This window comes from Juglans regia, chromosome 7, assembly GCF_001411555.2.
Source record: "Juglans regia cultivar Chandler chromosome 7, Walnut 2.0, whole genome shotgun sequence".
Taxonomy (NCBI): domain Eukaryota; kingdom Viridiplantae; phylum Streptophyta; class Magnoliopsida; order Fagales; family Juglandaceae; genus Juglans; species Juglans regia.
In genome coordinates this window covers 23480462-23497181 of record NC_049907.1, presented here as the reverse complement: position 1 = coordinate 23497181, position 16720 = coordinate 23480462, and the positions used below count along the sequence as shown (strand labels likewise).

Here is a 16720-nt window from a genome sequence, read left to right as displayed (position 1 = left end):
CTTTAGAGGATGATGATTTGGGAAAAAAGTTTCTTAGTTTGGAAAGTTTTCTAAAACATGGTGAATATTCTTGGTTTAGATTTGTTTTCAAAATTAAAAGTTTTAAAAAAAGGTTTTGCAAATAGATACTAGTAGTACTCCAATAGAAACATTAGATTATATTAAAAAGTTAGATTCTTTTCCAATTGCATGCATTGCTTATAGAATATTAATGACAATACTTATGACCGTTGCACCCAAAGAAAGAAGTTTTTCAAAACTAAAATTAATAAAATCATATTTACATTCAACTGTCACATGAAAGATTAAATGGATTGGCCATTTTATCTATCGAAACAAATATTGAGTATAAAAATTTGATAAGTAATTTTGCATCTCAAAAGGCAAGAAGAATGATATATAACATTTCATGATAATACGTAGCCTTGCCACTATGGTGGTCTTCTAATGATGTGAGTAATAACACTGCTAGATAATACGTAGCCTTGTCGTACGGCTATCTAAGCAATGAGAAATTTCATTCCACATTGTTATTCAAGAGCAATGCTATTAATTGCCCTGATAGGGGCACGAGTTAAAACACACAATAGGCTAAAATGGATGCACGGACAGTCTTATCCATCTTAGCCTATTTCATGTTTTAGCCTGAGAACTCACCCGTGTCCCAATCAATTTCATTTAATAAAACATTATTCATATATAAATAATTCAACAAAAGATAATAAGTCGCTCTTAATTTGTAAAATCTTATTATTCGATATTTATTACATTTAACTACGAGAAGAAACATCAAGATTTACACACTAGTACTGCACGAAAAACCTAATGAATAATGGAAAATATGGTTTGTGTAATTGCAAGTGCAAGCAATAAGACAGCACCCATAAAGGAAACCAATGCCCAAGGATTGTTGAAATAATCGTGCCTTAATTTTGCCATCCATACATTCCTGCGTCTCCTACAATGCATGTTCACATCCATGATAGTTCTAGCATAAAGGTTGTTTGAAATACTGACATAGTGACCAAGCTTGTTAACCATGGTGGAAATAACTTCATCATCACCCAAATTATTACGAATAATTCCTTTTCGGCGGAGTAACTCAACATCCTTTGGAGTATTAATGAGATGATCCATGAAGCACACATCGTTGTATACGTAATTCACATCGTTATGTCGATGACAGTATTGCTCATATGCAATTAGATTTTGTAAGTAAGTCTCTGTATGATCTTCTATGCCCAAAGGTGAAATCTCCATTAGCCCATTGTTGAACTTTATGGAAAACACATTAGATTTCTCTACTTTCTTGAATTTGATTCCAGCCTCTTCAAGCTCTGTGGCACTGTGTATGTTCTTGTGTTCAATCTTTGTAAGATCATGTAGACGCTTAAATTTCTTTGCCTTCCTCATATTTTTCATTTTTGCAAGTAATGGAATGATAGCTTCACAAATCAGACCAACAAGGTGCTTAAATATCTTTGGATTCTTGCATTTGACTCCTACCTCTTGACGTTCTCTGGCATGATCAATTTCTATATCAAGTAATGAAATACTAATTGTTGCATGTATGAGACCAAGCAAATGCTCAAACTCTGCATTCTTGAATCTGAACCCGAGCTTTAAACGTTGACATACCATGAGTGGAAGTAAAGGGGTGAAAGCTTCATGCGCCAAAGAAAGTAGATGGTTAATCTTTTCGGTTGAATTATGACTTGATGCATCGACATTCCATTGACATGGTAAAAAGCAAGAGAAAAATATGAGGGCAAGATCATTAAGTCGTGTCTGGATAACCTGATCTGTGGAGGTAGAGCTTTCAACACTAATTTCATCTTTCTCCTCATCAATATCGACAACATGTGTATTGTTACTCTCACTCTTCCTGAACAATTTAGCGAGAACAAAGAATGGAAGTTGATTTTCAAACAACAGTAGATCATGAGCTATTCTAGGAAGCACCCACTTCATTTGAAAGATTGGGTCCTCTAAAATATCTCTTGTTTTATACTTGTGGAACAACTCAATAATGAGACACCCATCAAGTACCATCATTTCTACAAACTCCTCTGGGGTGTGCCTAATGTGTTCTCCATAGCAATTACGAGGTCTTTCTTCCAATTCTTTCAAGGTGGCAATGTATGTTTCTACATGTACTTTCGTTATTTTAAGCATTTGATGTAGATATTGCAATTTATGCTCTTCCATAAACCCCTGGCCAACCTTGCTTTGATCGTTGTAAGGACCGATGGCAAGCAGCACAGGCTTGTAAGCCTTCTTGTTTACCTTACGTAACTGCTTATGCACTCTATACATACAACACTCGTTAACATTTCTAGTCAACCCAACATGCTTTTCCTCAAATTCCTCAATACGAGTGGACAGTGTCTTCCTGGTCATATTGTAAAGAAGTAGTACAAATCGCTGTTCCTAATACAAACCATAAAATTTCTCGATAATTTTAACAAAAAGTTATGATAGAAAAATGCAAGCTACTAAATTGTTAATATGAATAGAGAGCATACCTCATATTCTAGATAAATAGTACAACTATCTGCTCCATGTATTTGCATACAAATTGTCACTAACATGTAACAACTAAGAAAAATTAAGCTTTCCACTAAACTAGATTGGAGGAGGTCATTAGCTTATCTTGTGCCATTAAGGAAGATGTACGTAAAACATGCTTTTTTAATAGGATTAATATAAGTGTTTTAAGGGATACTAGTCAATTTCTTCCATTCCAATATCAAAGGTGCAAAAGCTAGAAATCATGCATCCCTTTATCTTGAGGTTTCTTTCTTCCATTCCAATATAAAAGGTGCTTATAAAGCATTAGGGGCATGCCTTACTATCAAGGACTTCCATTCACCAACGTGGAAGACTATATGCAAATTCTACCCATAATTCAAAAAAAAAAAAAGCTAATGGAATGTTCGAGAAGGTTCAAGTTCTTTTCGGTTTGGGAACTCCTTAGTTCAGAAGGATTTTGTCATCACTTATTCTCCCTTATAGGTCAAAGATCTATGCTCAACCACTAGATGGTGCATCCCAAAGGTTCGGGCACTCAATAACACAACTTTGTTTCAGGAGGTAAACAAATTCTCCATCAGACTACAACAAGGAACATAAACTAGACTATGGAAAGATATTCTAGATTAGGGGAAAAGATTTCAGTCCGAACTAGAAAATTGACTGGATCAAATGGTTTGGTCTGGGCCAAACCGGACCGAAAATAATGATAGTTAGTCTCGATCCATAGTATATGAGAATTTTGGTTTTCAGTCTGGTGCCAAGGTATGGCTTTTTTGGACTATACCAGACCGAAATGTTTAAATATAAATTTTTAATATATAATATATTATGTTATATATATAATATATTATTTTATATAGAAATGTATAAGTTAATTATATTACTTTCATCTAATCTATCATTATTGATAATATAAAATATAAAATATAAAATAATATATGTTATTAATTAACTAATATATCATACGATATTATATATTATTATATGTAGATACGTACTCTACTGTTTATACCAAATTAAAGTAATTCAATAATTTTTTTAAGATACTTAAATTATAAGTAAGCATGAATAATTTATAGATAATAAAATTATTTAATATTTATTAACTATATATAAGACGTTAGAATCTCTCCTCTGATCAGGAACCTAAGCACAGTTTGGGTATTTTATAATTTATTCTGGAATCTCTTACTTGAGAGGGTTGTCCTGACCTTTTTTCGACACATGTTTAAAGCTTTGTTTTGGGATACCTGTATTCCCTACATTTCTTCTTGCAAAGCACTCAACTGAACCAACTTTCTGACGGCAGTGTTTCCTAAACAAGATTTATGATCGTTGCACCGAAAAACAAGATTTATTTGTTTAAAAAAATAAGCACAGAAAATGTTAAAAAAAATGAAAAACAAACTAATACTTTTAGCAATATGTATAGTAAACTTTGTCGGTGGTTGTAACACCATCCTTCGTCTTCTCGTTACTGTGGGGAGCCTTTTTCCCATTTATTTAATTATTATTATTTTATTAAATTTAGTTTTAAGCATATCTTCCGTCCACAAATTACACCCCAATGTTACCCGCAAGTATAAATTAATTAGTATCACATTACGTTAGGAATCCTTCAGAACTTTTTAAAAAAAAAAAAATCTATTAACGTTCCGTTAATTAGATTGATAGAAAAGAAATATAAAAGTGATTTTGGTCATAAAAATTTAAGAAGAATTCTAAATTAATTAAAAAAACTAGATAGTTTAAAAAAATAAACGTTTAATTATAACAACTTGAAAAAAACATTAGGAATTTACAAAAATCCAAAAAGGAAAAATAAAATTTGAGGGATACTGATTAAAATAAAAGGAGTCCGAAAACATAAAAGATAAAGATTAAAATCTTAAATTCTCTCTACCTTTCTCTCTACATTAAAGATAACTACTTTTTTGAATCGAAAAAGCCTAAAGGATAGAGATTATATAAAGATGCAGCAGCCTTCTTCTGCCCCACATAATTAAAGGGAACGTTGACTTAGGTTTCGTTTGGATCTCAAATTCATCTCAACTCATCATTATAAATTTTTCAAATTTTCATATAAAATATAATAAATAATTCAACTTTTTTAAATTCTAAAATAATAATAATATTAAAAAATAATATTCTAACAATATTTTATCATCTCAACTCAATTCAACTTAACTCAACTCACTTTAACATCCAAACACAATCTTAGACATAAACTCTGCTAGGCCTCCCTCGTCAGCTGTGTGACGTGTGATCCCCGAATGCCAGATGTAAGATCTAAAGCATTTCTCAAACATATTTAGGGGAACGTTGAGGAATCATCCAAGCATTTTTGTTGTTACATTGGTCCTTTTTAAGAATATTTACAACGTAATTTGAGTACTGAGGTATTCTTACTACTATTTATTATTTTATTATTATTTATTATTTACTTTTTATTACTATTTAATATTTTATTATTATTTTTTCATTGCTATTCACATAATAACTAATAATACATCACTACCCAAACCATAGTTTCAAATACCGTACCGTACCGACCGGTACGATCGAAATATGTCATACCGGTCACTGGTCTGGTATAGGTATTGTATATGTTTCATACCAGCCTATATTTCGGCCTGTATTTCAGCCCGTACCGGCTGATATTTTAGCCTTTAATTTTTTTTTTCAAACTACAAACTCATTTTTTGATCCCCAATTCAGATTAAATTATTTATAATTTATATATATGAATTTATATATAATTTATTCATATATAAATTAGCATTTTAGAATATAATATATATTTATATATATAATTTATTTATATATCAACTATCTTGAAACGGTACACGAAACGATATTGATATCGAAATATTTCGTTCTAATATTTTGACTGGTACGATATTTAAAACATTGACCCAAACATAACCTAAAATAACTATTTTCACCCGAAAACAGACTAATGTTGGTCGTATGCCCCATCTCGAAAACAACTGTATACTACTGTTTTGCGAAAGACTTTTTGGTCCAAGTGATTGAAAAGGTGATTTATTTGACTAATTATTAGAATTATTAGAGAACTGGTTGGAGCAACAAATTTATTTACATGTTTGTTGATTGATGTATTAAATATAACCACTCATTTTATGTTAATTCCTTTTATGGATTGTGTCAAATTATAAATATTAGATCATATGGATCAATTCAAATACGATCTGCTTAATTAAATGAATTAGACTCTAATAAGGGTTTGTTTGGAAATTTAATTGTTTTTAGATATTCTCAAATTACTTCACTCTTACTCAAAAAACAGTTCGATACTATTTACAAACAGTTTGATAATATTTTTATTAACCTTTTTCTTTTCCATTTCCCAAATTCAATAAAACATCTAACTCAAACTATTATTACTATTCACATAATCTAATTAACTAACTAAAACCCAAATCCAATTATGAGATATGAAGTGTCCAACTAAGAGATAACATTTTTTTTCCAAGCCTTAATTCACTGCACACGACATTTGATTATTTGCTAACGATGTTTACAATATACCATACATTAATTTATCTATATATTCTTTATCTCTATCCTTTAAATATTATTTCTTTCTTATTTCTAATTTATTCGTTTTAAATACTTTTTTAATTACTCCCATTATAGTTTCCTCTCAACTCGAAAACTTTCTGGTGAGGAGGAATTATGTCCTTCTCCTTTGGTGGAATGGACTTTTGCCTAGGGAAACTTTGTAGCAAACCTAGTTACTAGTTCTAAAGTTTAGTTAATACAAGCTTTTGTAACACTTCTGTCAACACAAGTTTCAAACTTTGATTCACTACAAGATCGGATTCTGGTTTCAAATGGATGAGGAACTTTCATAATTATGGAACAAGTTTTCCTTAAATGAAGAGGAAATGTATGAGATAGTCATAACTGACCTAGATATAGAGAATAATATGGAGAGAGGGAAGTTATGTCTGGTGGGAAAAGTAATTGCTAATAAAAAGATTAATAAGGATGCTTTTAAGAACACTATGTTAAAAGTGTGGAAATCTTGTGCTGGAACAAAGATTATTGAAGTAGGAGAAAACCTATATGTGTTTGAATTCCAAACTGAGGCAGATTTGAATAGAATTTGGGGAGGCCAGCCATGGTTGTTTGACACAAATCTGGTTTGCTCAAAAAAGTTAGATGGTGTTACTCCACCTACTGAAATGAATTTTAATACTACTACTTTGTGGGTTCAATTGCATAATTTACCTCTTGGATGCATGAATAAGGAAATTGGAGGTAGAATTGGATCCACTATAGGTAGAGTTATTGAGGTGGAGGCTGATTATGATGGGAATTGCTAGGGAAAGTGGATTAGAGTGCAGGTATAGATGGATTTAATGAAGCGTTTAATAAGAGGGAAAATTGTGCAGCTGCTTGGCCAGAAAAACTTTACTCAATTCAAATATGAAAGGCTTCCTAGATTTTGTTTTAAATGTGAGGCAATTAAGCATGGAGTGCAAGGATGTGTGGGGATGTATAAACAGCAGGAAGAAATATGCAACAGTATGGATCATGGTTGCGAGCTTCAAGCTCTTCTGCAGTTTCAAGTTATGGAAGTACATTAGGTCTAATGTTTCCAACTATTCCAAATCAAGGAAATTTTAACAAGTTGGAAAACAATGGCACAAAAAGAAATTCAGTCTGTCAAAGTTGATCCAAGTAGGGAACTATTGAAGCAGAATACAATAGGAGAGGATAAAGAAGAAAGTACTATAGGCAAACTTCAAATTATTGAACTACCTGTGCTTAATAGGAAGGTAGAATCAAAGGAAATAGTTCTTGACAATGTAAAGGATTTACTGGATCAGTCAGAAACACAATCTCCATTAGCAATGATGATGGCCAATTAGCCTACTCAGATAGAAACAATGCAGGATCAGAAACATTTGTGTGAACTACAAAAATATCCTGAGGTATGTGCAAACAGATGGAAGAGAAGGGCAATGGGATAGCAAACCAATGAATTGATGCAACCTTCTCATTATGCTACAAGGAAGAGAAAGAATGATGAAGGATCTGTTATGTTTGCAATAGAAAATCGGCAAGATGGTAGGGGCAAGAAACAGGCTTTACCATTTGATTTTGATATATCGGCAGAGGCTGTTAATTAGCCCCGCCAGGAGAAATGAGGCTCCTATGTTGGAACTACCGAGGGCTTGGCAACCCTCAAACAGTTAGAGATCTTAGCTTGTTGGTTAAGGTCCACAAGCCTAGCATTTTATTTCTCATGGAAACAAAATTGCATAAGAACAACTTAAAAGCTCTAAAATTGAAATTGGGTTTCCAATGTTTATTTTCAGTTGAAGGTGTTGGAAGAAGTGGAGGTATGGTTCTGTTATAGGCAGAAGAGGTTCAACTTAACATAAGCACCTACTCACAAAGACACAAAAACATGTGGGTTATTAAACCAGAAGCAAAGTGGATGCTAACTAGTTTTTATGGCAATCTTGAAACATAAAAGAGACACGAATGGTGGGGTATTCTGAGACATCCAAATCTTCTCAAGCCTAAAAGGTGGCTATGCGTATGAGATTTTAATGAAATTTTACATCATAGTGAAAAGTATGGAGGGGTTAGAAGGGATGAAAAACATATGGATGATTTCAGAAGTGTTTTACAGGACTGCCAACTGAGGGATTTGGGTTTTATCCAAGATAAGTATACCTGGTCTAACTTTAGACATGATCATAATTTCACTAAAGAAAGGCTTGTTAGAGCCACAACCAATTCTAAGTGGTGTGCATCTTTTGGTGGGGAAGAGGTACAAGTTTTAGCATCATCTAATTCAGATCATTGTCCTATTTTGATGACAGTTGGGCAACAACATGATTGGACTGGGAAGCCAGATCAAATTTGCAGATACGAAGATAGTTGGTCTCTTTTCATAGATTGTGAGGAGGTTATCAATAATGCTTGGCAAATGCATGGGAGAAACAAGGAAGGCCTCACAAAGATTAAGAAAAAACTTGAGGGTTGCATGCAGGTGCTGAGACAGTGGAGTTACCAAAAAGAGTGTGATTCTAGAGCCAATATAAAGCAAAAAAGGAAATCTATTCAAGATTTACAGCAACCTAGAGATTTACAAAAAGAAATTGATAACCAGTTGGAAAGAGAGCATGTGAAATGGAAACAAAGGGCAAAAGAGAATTGGCTGCAGAAAGGAGATAGAAACACAAGATTCTATCACCTTTGTGCAACTCAGAAAAAGAAGAGGAACAATATATCCAAGATTATTGATGACACTGGAAGGACAATTTCAGATTCAAAGCAAATTGGAGAGGCTTTTACTCAGTTTGGGTTTGAGTTTGGAGGTTTAAAAAATGCTTTTATCAGCCTAAAACCTCTTTTGTGGGGGAAAAAAAATAGTATTGTGAGGGAAAAAAATACCCATACTCCATAAAATTAGGGCACAGCCTACCAAGCCAATACTAAGGACAAAAAATTGGACCAAGAAGAGATAAAAATGGACATGAATGAGACATGAGGGCTGCAAATGTCAGAGGGAGGTAAGAAGGGGACAAGAGAGATGTGAGAGGCTATAAAGTGTTAGAGGATCAGGGGAGAAGGCAAAGGGTTCACGGAAGGGAGATTTGCCAACTCAAGGCAGGCTGACATGTACAGTAGGGGTTAAGCAAGCCTATAAAAGGGGATGCCTAGACAATACTAAGGGGGATCGAAGACTAAGCAAAGTGGGACATCGAGACGGAAAAACAGATTGAGAGATCAAGAAGACAATCAACAGACATTCTCTATACAGTGAGATATAAGGATCCATAAGTGATTGTAAACAGATATATTATATTGGAGACTTCCCTCCCCAAACGCCCGTGGACGTAGGCATATTGCCGAACCACATAAATTTTGTGTCATTTTTCTTTTACTTTCACAACATCTATTTTCCATTCACCGCCATAGATGTATGAACTACCACCGTATAGCAGCACCGGAATACTGCCGAGGGTTCTGAATAATTCAAATCATATACCGAGGGCGTGAAGTTGCCCAGGCCCGCGAAACACGACATCGACAGTGGCGCCGTCTGTGGGATCTCTGTTATCCCATAACCAGCGTGTCCTTTGTAGGCCGGCAACAACACACTCTCATAGTTCGCGATGTGAAGAAGAAAAAACTGAAGCAATGGAAGGAAATGCTGACGAACAGCCTATGATAGCACAGAAAAAGAACGCGATAAAGGTGGAAGAAGGATATTTTCCGGTGCACTGAATAAATTTCGAATGATGAATAAAGGAAGTATCATCCAGATAAGTGCTCCAGCTTCATTACTTTTATTTATTTTTATTAAATTATTATTGGGAGAGCAAACTCTGCATCGCCTAGGTAAACACAATACTTGCAGCATAGCACTTACAGCCCAGCACTTGCAGGGTGCTCCATACGGAGTCTCTGCCATTTGATGGGTCTGCGGCAACCAGCCACAACCCGACGCACCCACTGGCGGCCACTAAGTGGTTCGCTGGCTGTTTCTGGTGACAACCAGGTGGTCCGCTGATCGCCTCAGTGGACACCTCCTGTGGTGGCCGTGCGCAAAACAACTTTGCAGGTGCACGGTGGACAGTGGCGGTAGCCAACAGCCACAATCACCACCGACATAATCCACCACGACGATGGCAGTCCCCTCCTCGGCAGTCACTCACCAGCATGAAGACCCACCTGCTCGGTAAACTACATACACTGGTGATCCTTCAACTTGGTAAAACTACACACACAGAGCTCGATAACCATAAGCACGAACTACTCAGCTCAGGAACAATAGGCACGGGGTCCCTCAGCTTGGCAACTGCATGCATCGACCCCCCAGCTTGGTAGATATTTTGCACAGACTTTCCTCGCTCGGGAACGTAAAACATCGGAAACCACCAAGTTGAGAAAGAAGGATCAAGCTTGTTTATGCTCGGGAGTCACCCACATGGAAACCCTTATTTGGAAATCACCGCGAGGGAGTATACACATCATTGCACGGGCTTCTCAGCTCGGTAACTACAAGTATGGGAAATACTCATCTCAGAAACAAAGAATGGGAGCTACTGATTTTGGCAACTACATGCACGGACTCCCCTAGCTTGGTAAATGCCTACAAGGGTCCCCCAACTCGAGCTCGGGAAAACTATTGTTCGGAGATCACCACGCGGGAGCATACACTTCATCACACGGCTACATCTATCGTGTGCTGGATAAAATTGCACAACTTGCATGAGACTTTTTTTCCTGCTCGGTTCGAATTTTCTGCTTGGATCGGTTTTCCTTCTCGGTTCAATTTTCCTTCCCAGGTTGGCTTCTCTGCTCAGTTCGGCTATTATGCTCTGCTCTATTGCGCTATTTCGTTCTACATGGTTCAGATTTTTTGCTCGGATCGGTTTTCCTTCTCGGTTCGGCTATTGTGCTATGCTCTGCTGCGCTATTTTGTTCTGCACGGCTCAGATTTTTTGCTCGGATTGGTTTGTCCTGCTTAGCTCAATTTTCCTGCTCGGCTTTCCTGCTCGACTGGGCTATTATGCTCTGCACTACTATGTAGGCAAGCACGGACACTCCTTGACTAATCAACAATTACAGGTTCGTTACTCAAAAAATTCATGTGAAATTATGTTTATACTAATAAAGTTATATCTATCATTGGAACGAACTGCCAGGAGCGAGAGATCAAGAACCGCCCAACCTACTAGAAACAAGCCCGATTCTAGATCGGCCATGAAATATAAAGTACAGGACCCGAGCCATGAGCTCTAATCTACTAATAGCTATTCTCAACACAGTCTAAATGACTTGCCGAGCTTCATGCAAAATGAGATGCGTTGGTGAGGGAGAAGGGCCCTTGGGCTCTGCCAACCTACAAGTGCCAATCCACGAAGTATAAAGTACAGGAATCGAGCCATGAGCTCTGACCTGCTAACAGTTATTCTCAACGCAGTCTAAATGACTTGCCGAGCTTCGTGCAAAATGAGATGCATTGGTGAGGGAGCAGAGCTATCGCGCTCTGCCAACCTATAAGTGTCAATCCACGAAGTATTAAAGCACAGGAACCGAGCCATGAATTCTAACATGCTAACAACTATTCTCAATGTAGTCTAAATGACTTGCCGAGTTTCGTGCAATATGAGATGTGTTGGTGAGGGAGTAGGGCCCTTGGGCTCTGCCATCCTATAAGTGCCAATCCACGAAGTATAAAGCACATGAACCGAGCCATGAGCTTTGACCTGCTAACAGCTATTCTCAACGCAGTCTAAATGACTTGACGAGTTTCGTGCAAAGATCTCCATCGAATGGAATCTTCATCAGAGATGGAATCTCCATCAAACTTAATCTCCATCAGAGATAGAATCTCCATCAAACAAAACCGAGTCACTAGACTTCTACACCATTTGAGCTCCGCGCTCGTGTTTTACGTGGTCGAATCCACCTCCTGCATCATTTCAGCTTCGCGCTCACGCTTTACGCAGTCAAGTCCAACTCCCACACCATTCGAGCTTTGCGCTAGCGCTTTACGCGATTGAGTCCATCTCCGCGCTCAAGGGGCATTATTGGGCCCAACCCAACACTATGGAGCGTAAAGGCCCAACCCAACACTAAGGAGAGAAAACAAAGTTGAGGAAATAAGAGCGGGAAAACAAAATTGAGGAAATAGGAGTGAAAAGAAGCTGAGGAAATAGGAACGAAAAGAAATTGAGGAAATAGAAGAGAAATAAAAACTGAGGAAATATGAGCGAAGAGAAACTGAGAAATAGGAGCGGAAAAACAAAGTTGAGGAAATATGAGCGAAAAGAAAAAGCTAAGGAAATAGGAGCGGAAAGAAACTGAGGAAATACGAGCGAAAAGAAGCTGAGGAAATAGGAGCAAAAAAATAAAACTGAGGAAATAGGAGCAAAAAGAAACTGAGGAAATAGGAACGAAAAGAAAAAACTGAGGAAATAGGAGTGAAAATAAGCTGAGGAAATAGGAGCGAAAAGAAAAAGCTGAGGATATAGGAACGAAAAGAAACTGAGGAATTAGAAGAGAAATAAAAATTGAGGAAATAGGAGCGAAAGAAAAATTGAGGAAATAAGAACGAAAAGAAGCTGAGGAAATAGGAACACAATAAATTTTCTTTATAATTTATAGTCCCAAAATGGTACTAAAAATTAGCAGGTTTCAGTGAGGGAAAAAAATACCCATAGCCCAAAAAATTAGGACCTAGCCCACCAAGCCATCACTAAGGACAAAAAAGGGGACCAAGAAGAGATAAGAAGGGACTTGAGTGAGACATGAGGGTTACAAATATCAGAAGGAGGTAAGAAGGGGACAATAGGAATGTGAGAGGCTATAAAGTGTTAGTGGATCAGGGGGAGAAGGCAAAGGGTTCATGCAAGGGAGATTTGCCGACTCAAGGCAGGCTAGCGTATACAGTAGGGGGGTCAGGCAAGCCTATAAAAGGGGATGTCCAGACAACATTAAAGGGGATCGAAGACTAAGGAAAGAGGGACATCGGGACAGAAAAACAGATTGAGAGATCAAGAAGACAATCAACAGACCTTTTCTATACAGTGAGATATGAGGATTCATGAGTGATTGTAAACAGATATATATATATATTATATTGGAGATTTCCCTCTCCAAACTCCCATGGACGTAGGCATATTGCCGAACCACATAAATCTTGTGTCATCTCTTTTTACTTTCACAGCATCTATTTTTCATTCGCCGTCATAGATGTATAAACTACCACCGTATAGCCGCACCGGAACACTGTCGGGAGCTCCTAATAATTCACATCGTATACCGGGGGCGTGAAGTTGCTTAGGCCTGCAAAACACGACATCAACAAGTATGATTGATAAATTTATAAAAAGTGCATTAAGCACATAAAGAAAAAGATGAAATTCCACACACGATCTCCCCACCCAAGTCTCCATCCTTTAAAATCAAATTCCTGCAGATAACGCTATATTTAAAAACTACCATGACTAATTCTAAAAATGCTTTAGGTGCATGTTTAGCTAACCATGGCTCGCTTCTGCATCAAGGAGTCATTAATTTATAAGGAGTAAATCATATGATCGGTTTTTGAATGATTTTTCCTCTAATTTGCAGAGATTTAGACAATTCGTGACGTCCATGATTTTTAATATTGAGACCATGTTATTTTTACACTTCATTATTTTTTTCAAGGTGATTGATTTGTCTTGTAACAGACTTTCTTTTCCGTAGATCACCACTTTTTTTATTTAGCAAAATATAAGAATAGTTATTAATTAAAAATAACAAATATATATCAGATAAATAAAAGATCATGAAGGTTATTAAAATAAGAATAGTGGTCGTTTAAAGAGAAGAACATAAGTATCTCTCTCGTCTAATCAAGCATAATATAACAAAGACTTACTTCTTGTTCGAACGTAGGCTTTTTGTTACGAAGGCTTCTAAGTTTTTTGTTTACGAAGAAAGATTCAGCTGACCGTTAATATTATACATATGATAAAAGCGCAATGAAGAGGATGGTGAGAGATGCCTTGGGGAACCATCTTGATCCAACTCCAAGTCCTTATTAGTATTGTCTCCATTGATCACGTGGTCCATTTATGATCCTCATTGTCATATTAATGGTCCATTTATAACCTTCAACCAAAAACAGACCATGTTGGTTGTATAGTCCATTTCAGAAACAGCCCGTGTATCCACTGTCCTGGAAGACAAGTTGAGATTGAATTGGTGATAATTTTTTCAAGCGTTATATCACTGCACATGACATTAGCCTTCCTAAATATTAGGATGTTTATTTGGCTAATTATTAGAGTAATACTCCGAGTAATAAGTTTATTTACATGTTTTTTTCTTGGGATGTATTAAACAAACAACCTATTTCACGTAAATTTATATTTGTGCATGGATTGTATTGAGTCGTATCAAGTCATGAATATTAGATTATATATATTAATTCAAATACGATCCATTTAATTAAACGAACCAAAACTTAAAATCATAACATAATTCATATAAATAAAAATGACAAGACATTCTTAATCCGTTTAATAATCACGGGCACACTCGTCATCTCTTGAAAAAACACGAGGTGTAGAAAGGACTTCTAGGTCGAGAAAAGTTAGTATTACACTTCCAACATTTGCGTCTCTGTATATGAATTAAGGGTGTTGATATAAAGAGAAAAAAGAGTAGAGAGGAAAAGTTAAAAAAGACGACATGACAAATGACAAAACCATGACAAGGAGTACGAAACTTGACTAGAGTTTTGGAAACGACACCATGCCAGCCAGCATTGACTAGGCATGCATAGTGCAATTAATTACTAGACAATCGGCCAGCATCACCCACGTACACGCCCCCGGAGACTACCATATACAGTCAGGGCCACCACCCAATACTCTTGATTAGGGGTGTAAATTTAAATTGAAAAATCGGTCTGAATCGAATCGGATCAGACCAGACTGGTTGGTCCAGTTTTAAACCGATCCGGTCCGAAACCAATTCCTATTTTGTAAGAACAGGCCAAAACCAATCCGATTTCGATTCTGTAATTTTCGAGACCGGACTAAACCAAACCGGATCGGTTGGAAAATATATATATATATAAAAATTAATTTTATATATTATACAAAATATATATATAATATAATTATATATTAAATTTTTATGTATAATATATAATCATATATCATATATAAAATAATTTCATATTATAATTTATAAATTATAACATAAAATGTTAATCTTAAATATAAACATTTGTAATTTGTTTGATCATATTGTTATGAACATTTGTAATTATATATAATATAATGTTGTTATAATTTATAAAATAAAAGTTTAATCTTAAAGATAAAAATTTAATTGATCATATGCTTTAAACACAATATATATATATTAAATTATTAATAACATTTTATCATAAGAAGTAACACTTTATTATATATTTTTTACATTTTAAAAAATCAAAAAATCGGACTGGAAACCGGTAAAACCAGAGGTACGGGTTTAGGAGGATAATCGGAGTGTAATCAGTTTTGAAAAATATAAAACTAGTTTATACCAGTTCGGTCTTAAATTTTGTCCAAAACGGGACCGATTTCACCCCTACTCTTGGTCATAATCTGTTTTAATTTGATCGGCCCACACGGAACCTGCACATAAGAGCACTCTATATATAATTGCCTAATTTTGTGCACTGCTTTTTCAAGAGATTCATGCTTTTTCGTTGACAATATTGGTTTAGTGAATTTGCTTGGACCAGATGATCTTACAGAGCGCATTCATAATACTTCATTATTGATTTGCTCTAAAAATAGAATCTTGGCATCGCTCCAATACAAATATGGGTTCAACTTTTTCCACCCATTTATTTTGCGTTCTATATTAACTTGTTTGGGGTTTTCCGAGGTTACACTTCTAGCTAGTTCATTTAGCAAACACTAGTGAAGATCCTAAAACAATTAAGGAGTGGGGCCACATGCTTAGCAACAATGGGATTGAAAATTTTGAGTTTTTATTAGGTATGAATATTATTTGGTTTGACATGATAATGATGTTGCTATATAGCAATTTTCTTATTTCCTACTAGAAAAATTAGAGAAACTGGATTCATGTCTGCTTAATTTCAGCTAAAGAAATTGCAATTGAAATGAAAATAGAACCAATATTTCATGAAAAGTGAACAATTTGTATAAAGAAACAATTTGGTGAAAAATATTGATGATGAGATTGCGCCACATTAATCTGCTGAAAAATCTTTTAGAATTGATTTTATATATATATATATATATATATATATATATATAGTAGATCAAGCTAGCTTTTCAAAAAGCTAAGATCTTTAGAGGATGATGATTTAGGAAAAACGTTTCTTAGTTTGTAAAGTTTTCTAAAACATGGTGAATATTAATCTTGGTTTAGATTTGTTTTCAGAATTAAAAGTATTAAAAAAAGGTTTTGCAAATGGATACTTGTAGTACTCCAATACAAACATTAGATTATATTAAAAAGTTAGATTCTTTTCCAATTGCATGCATTGCTTATAGAATATTATTGACAATACTTGTGACTGTTGCACCCGAAGAAAGAAGTTTTTCAAAACTAAAATTAATAAAATCATATTTACATTCAACTGTGTCACAAGAAAGATTAAATGGAT

At 35.3% G+C, this 16720-nt stretch overlaps 1 protein-coding gene across 1 annotated transcript; it reads right to left on the bottom strand.

The window, feature by feature from the left end:
• Positions 1 to 822: 822 nt before the first annotated feature.
• LOC118348901 (UPF0481 protein At3g47200-like) lies at positions 823 to 2400 on the bottom strand. The gene has a single exon (XM_035691471.1). The coding sequence runs from the start codon at positions 2398 to 2400 to the stop codon at positions 823 to 825; it is 1578 nt and encodes a 525-aa protein (XP_035547364.1).
• Positions 2401 to 16720: the final 14320 nt, after the last annotated feature.

What these genes read in the sequence shown, in the direction of transcription:
- LOC118348901 (XM_035691471.1), bottom strand. Translation starts at nt 2,400, where the DNA reads ATGACCAGGAAGACACTGTCCACTCGTATTGAGGAATTTGAGGAAAAG.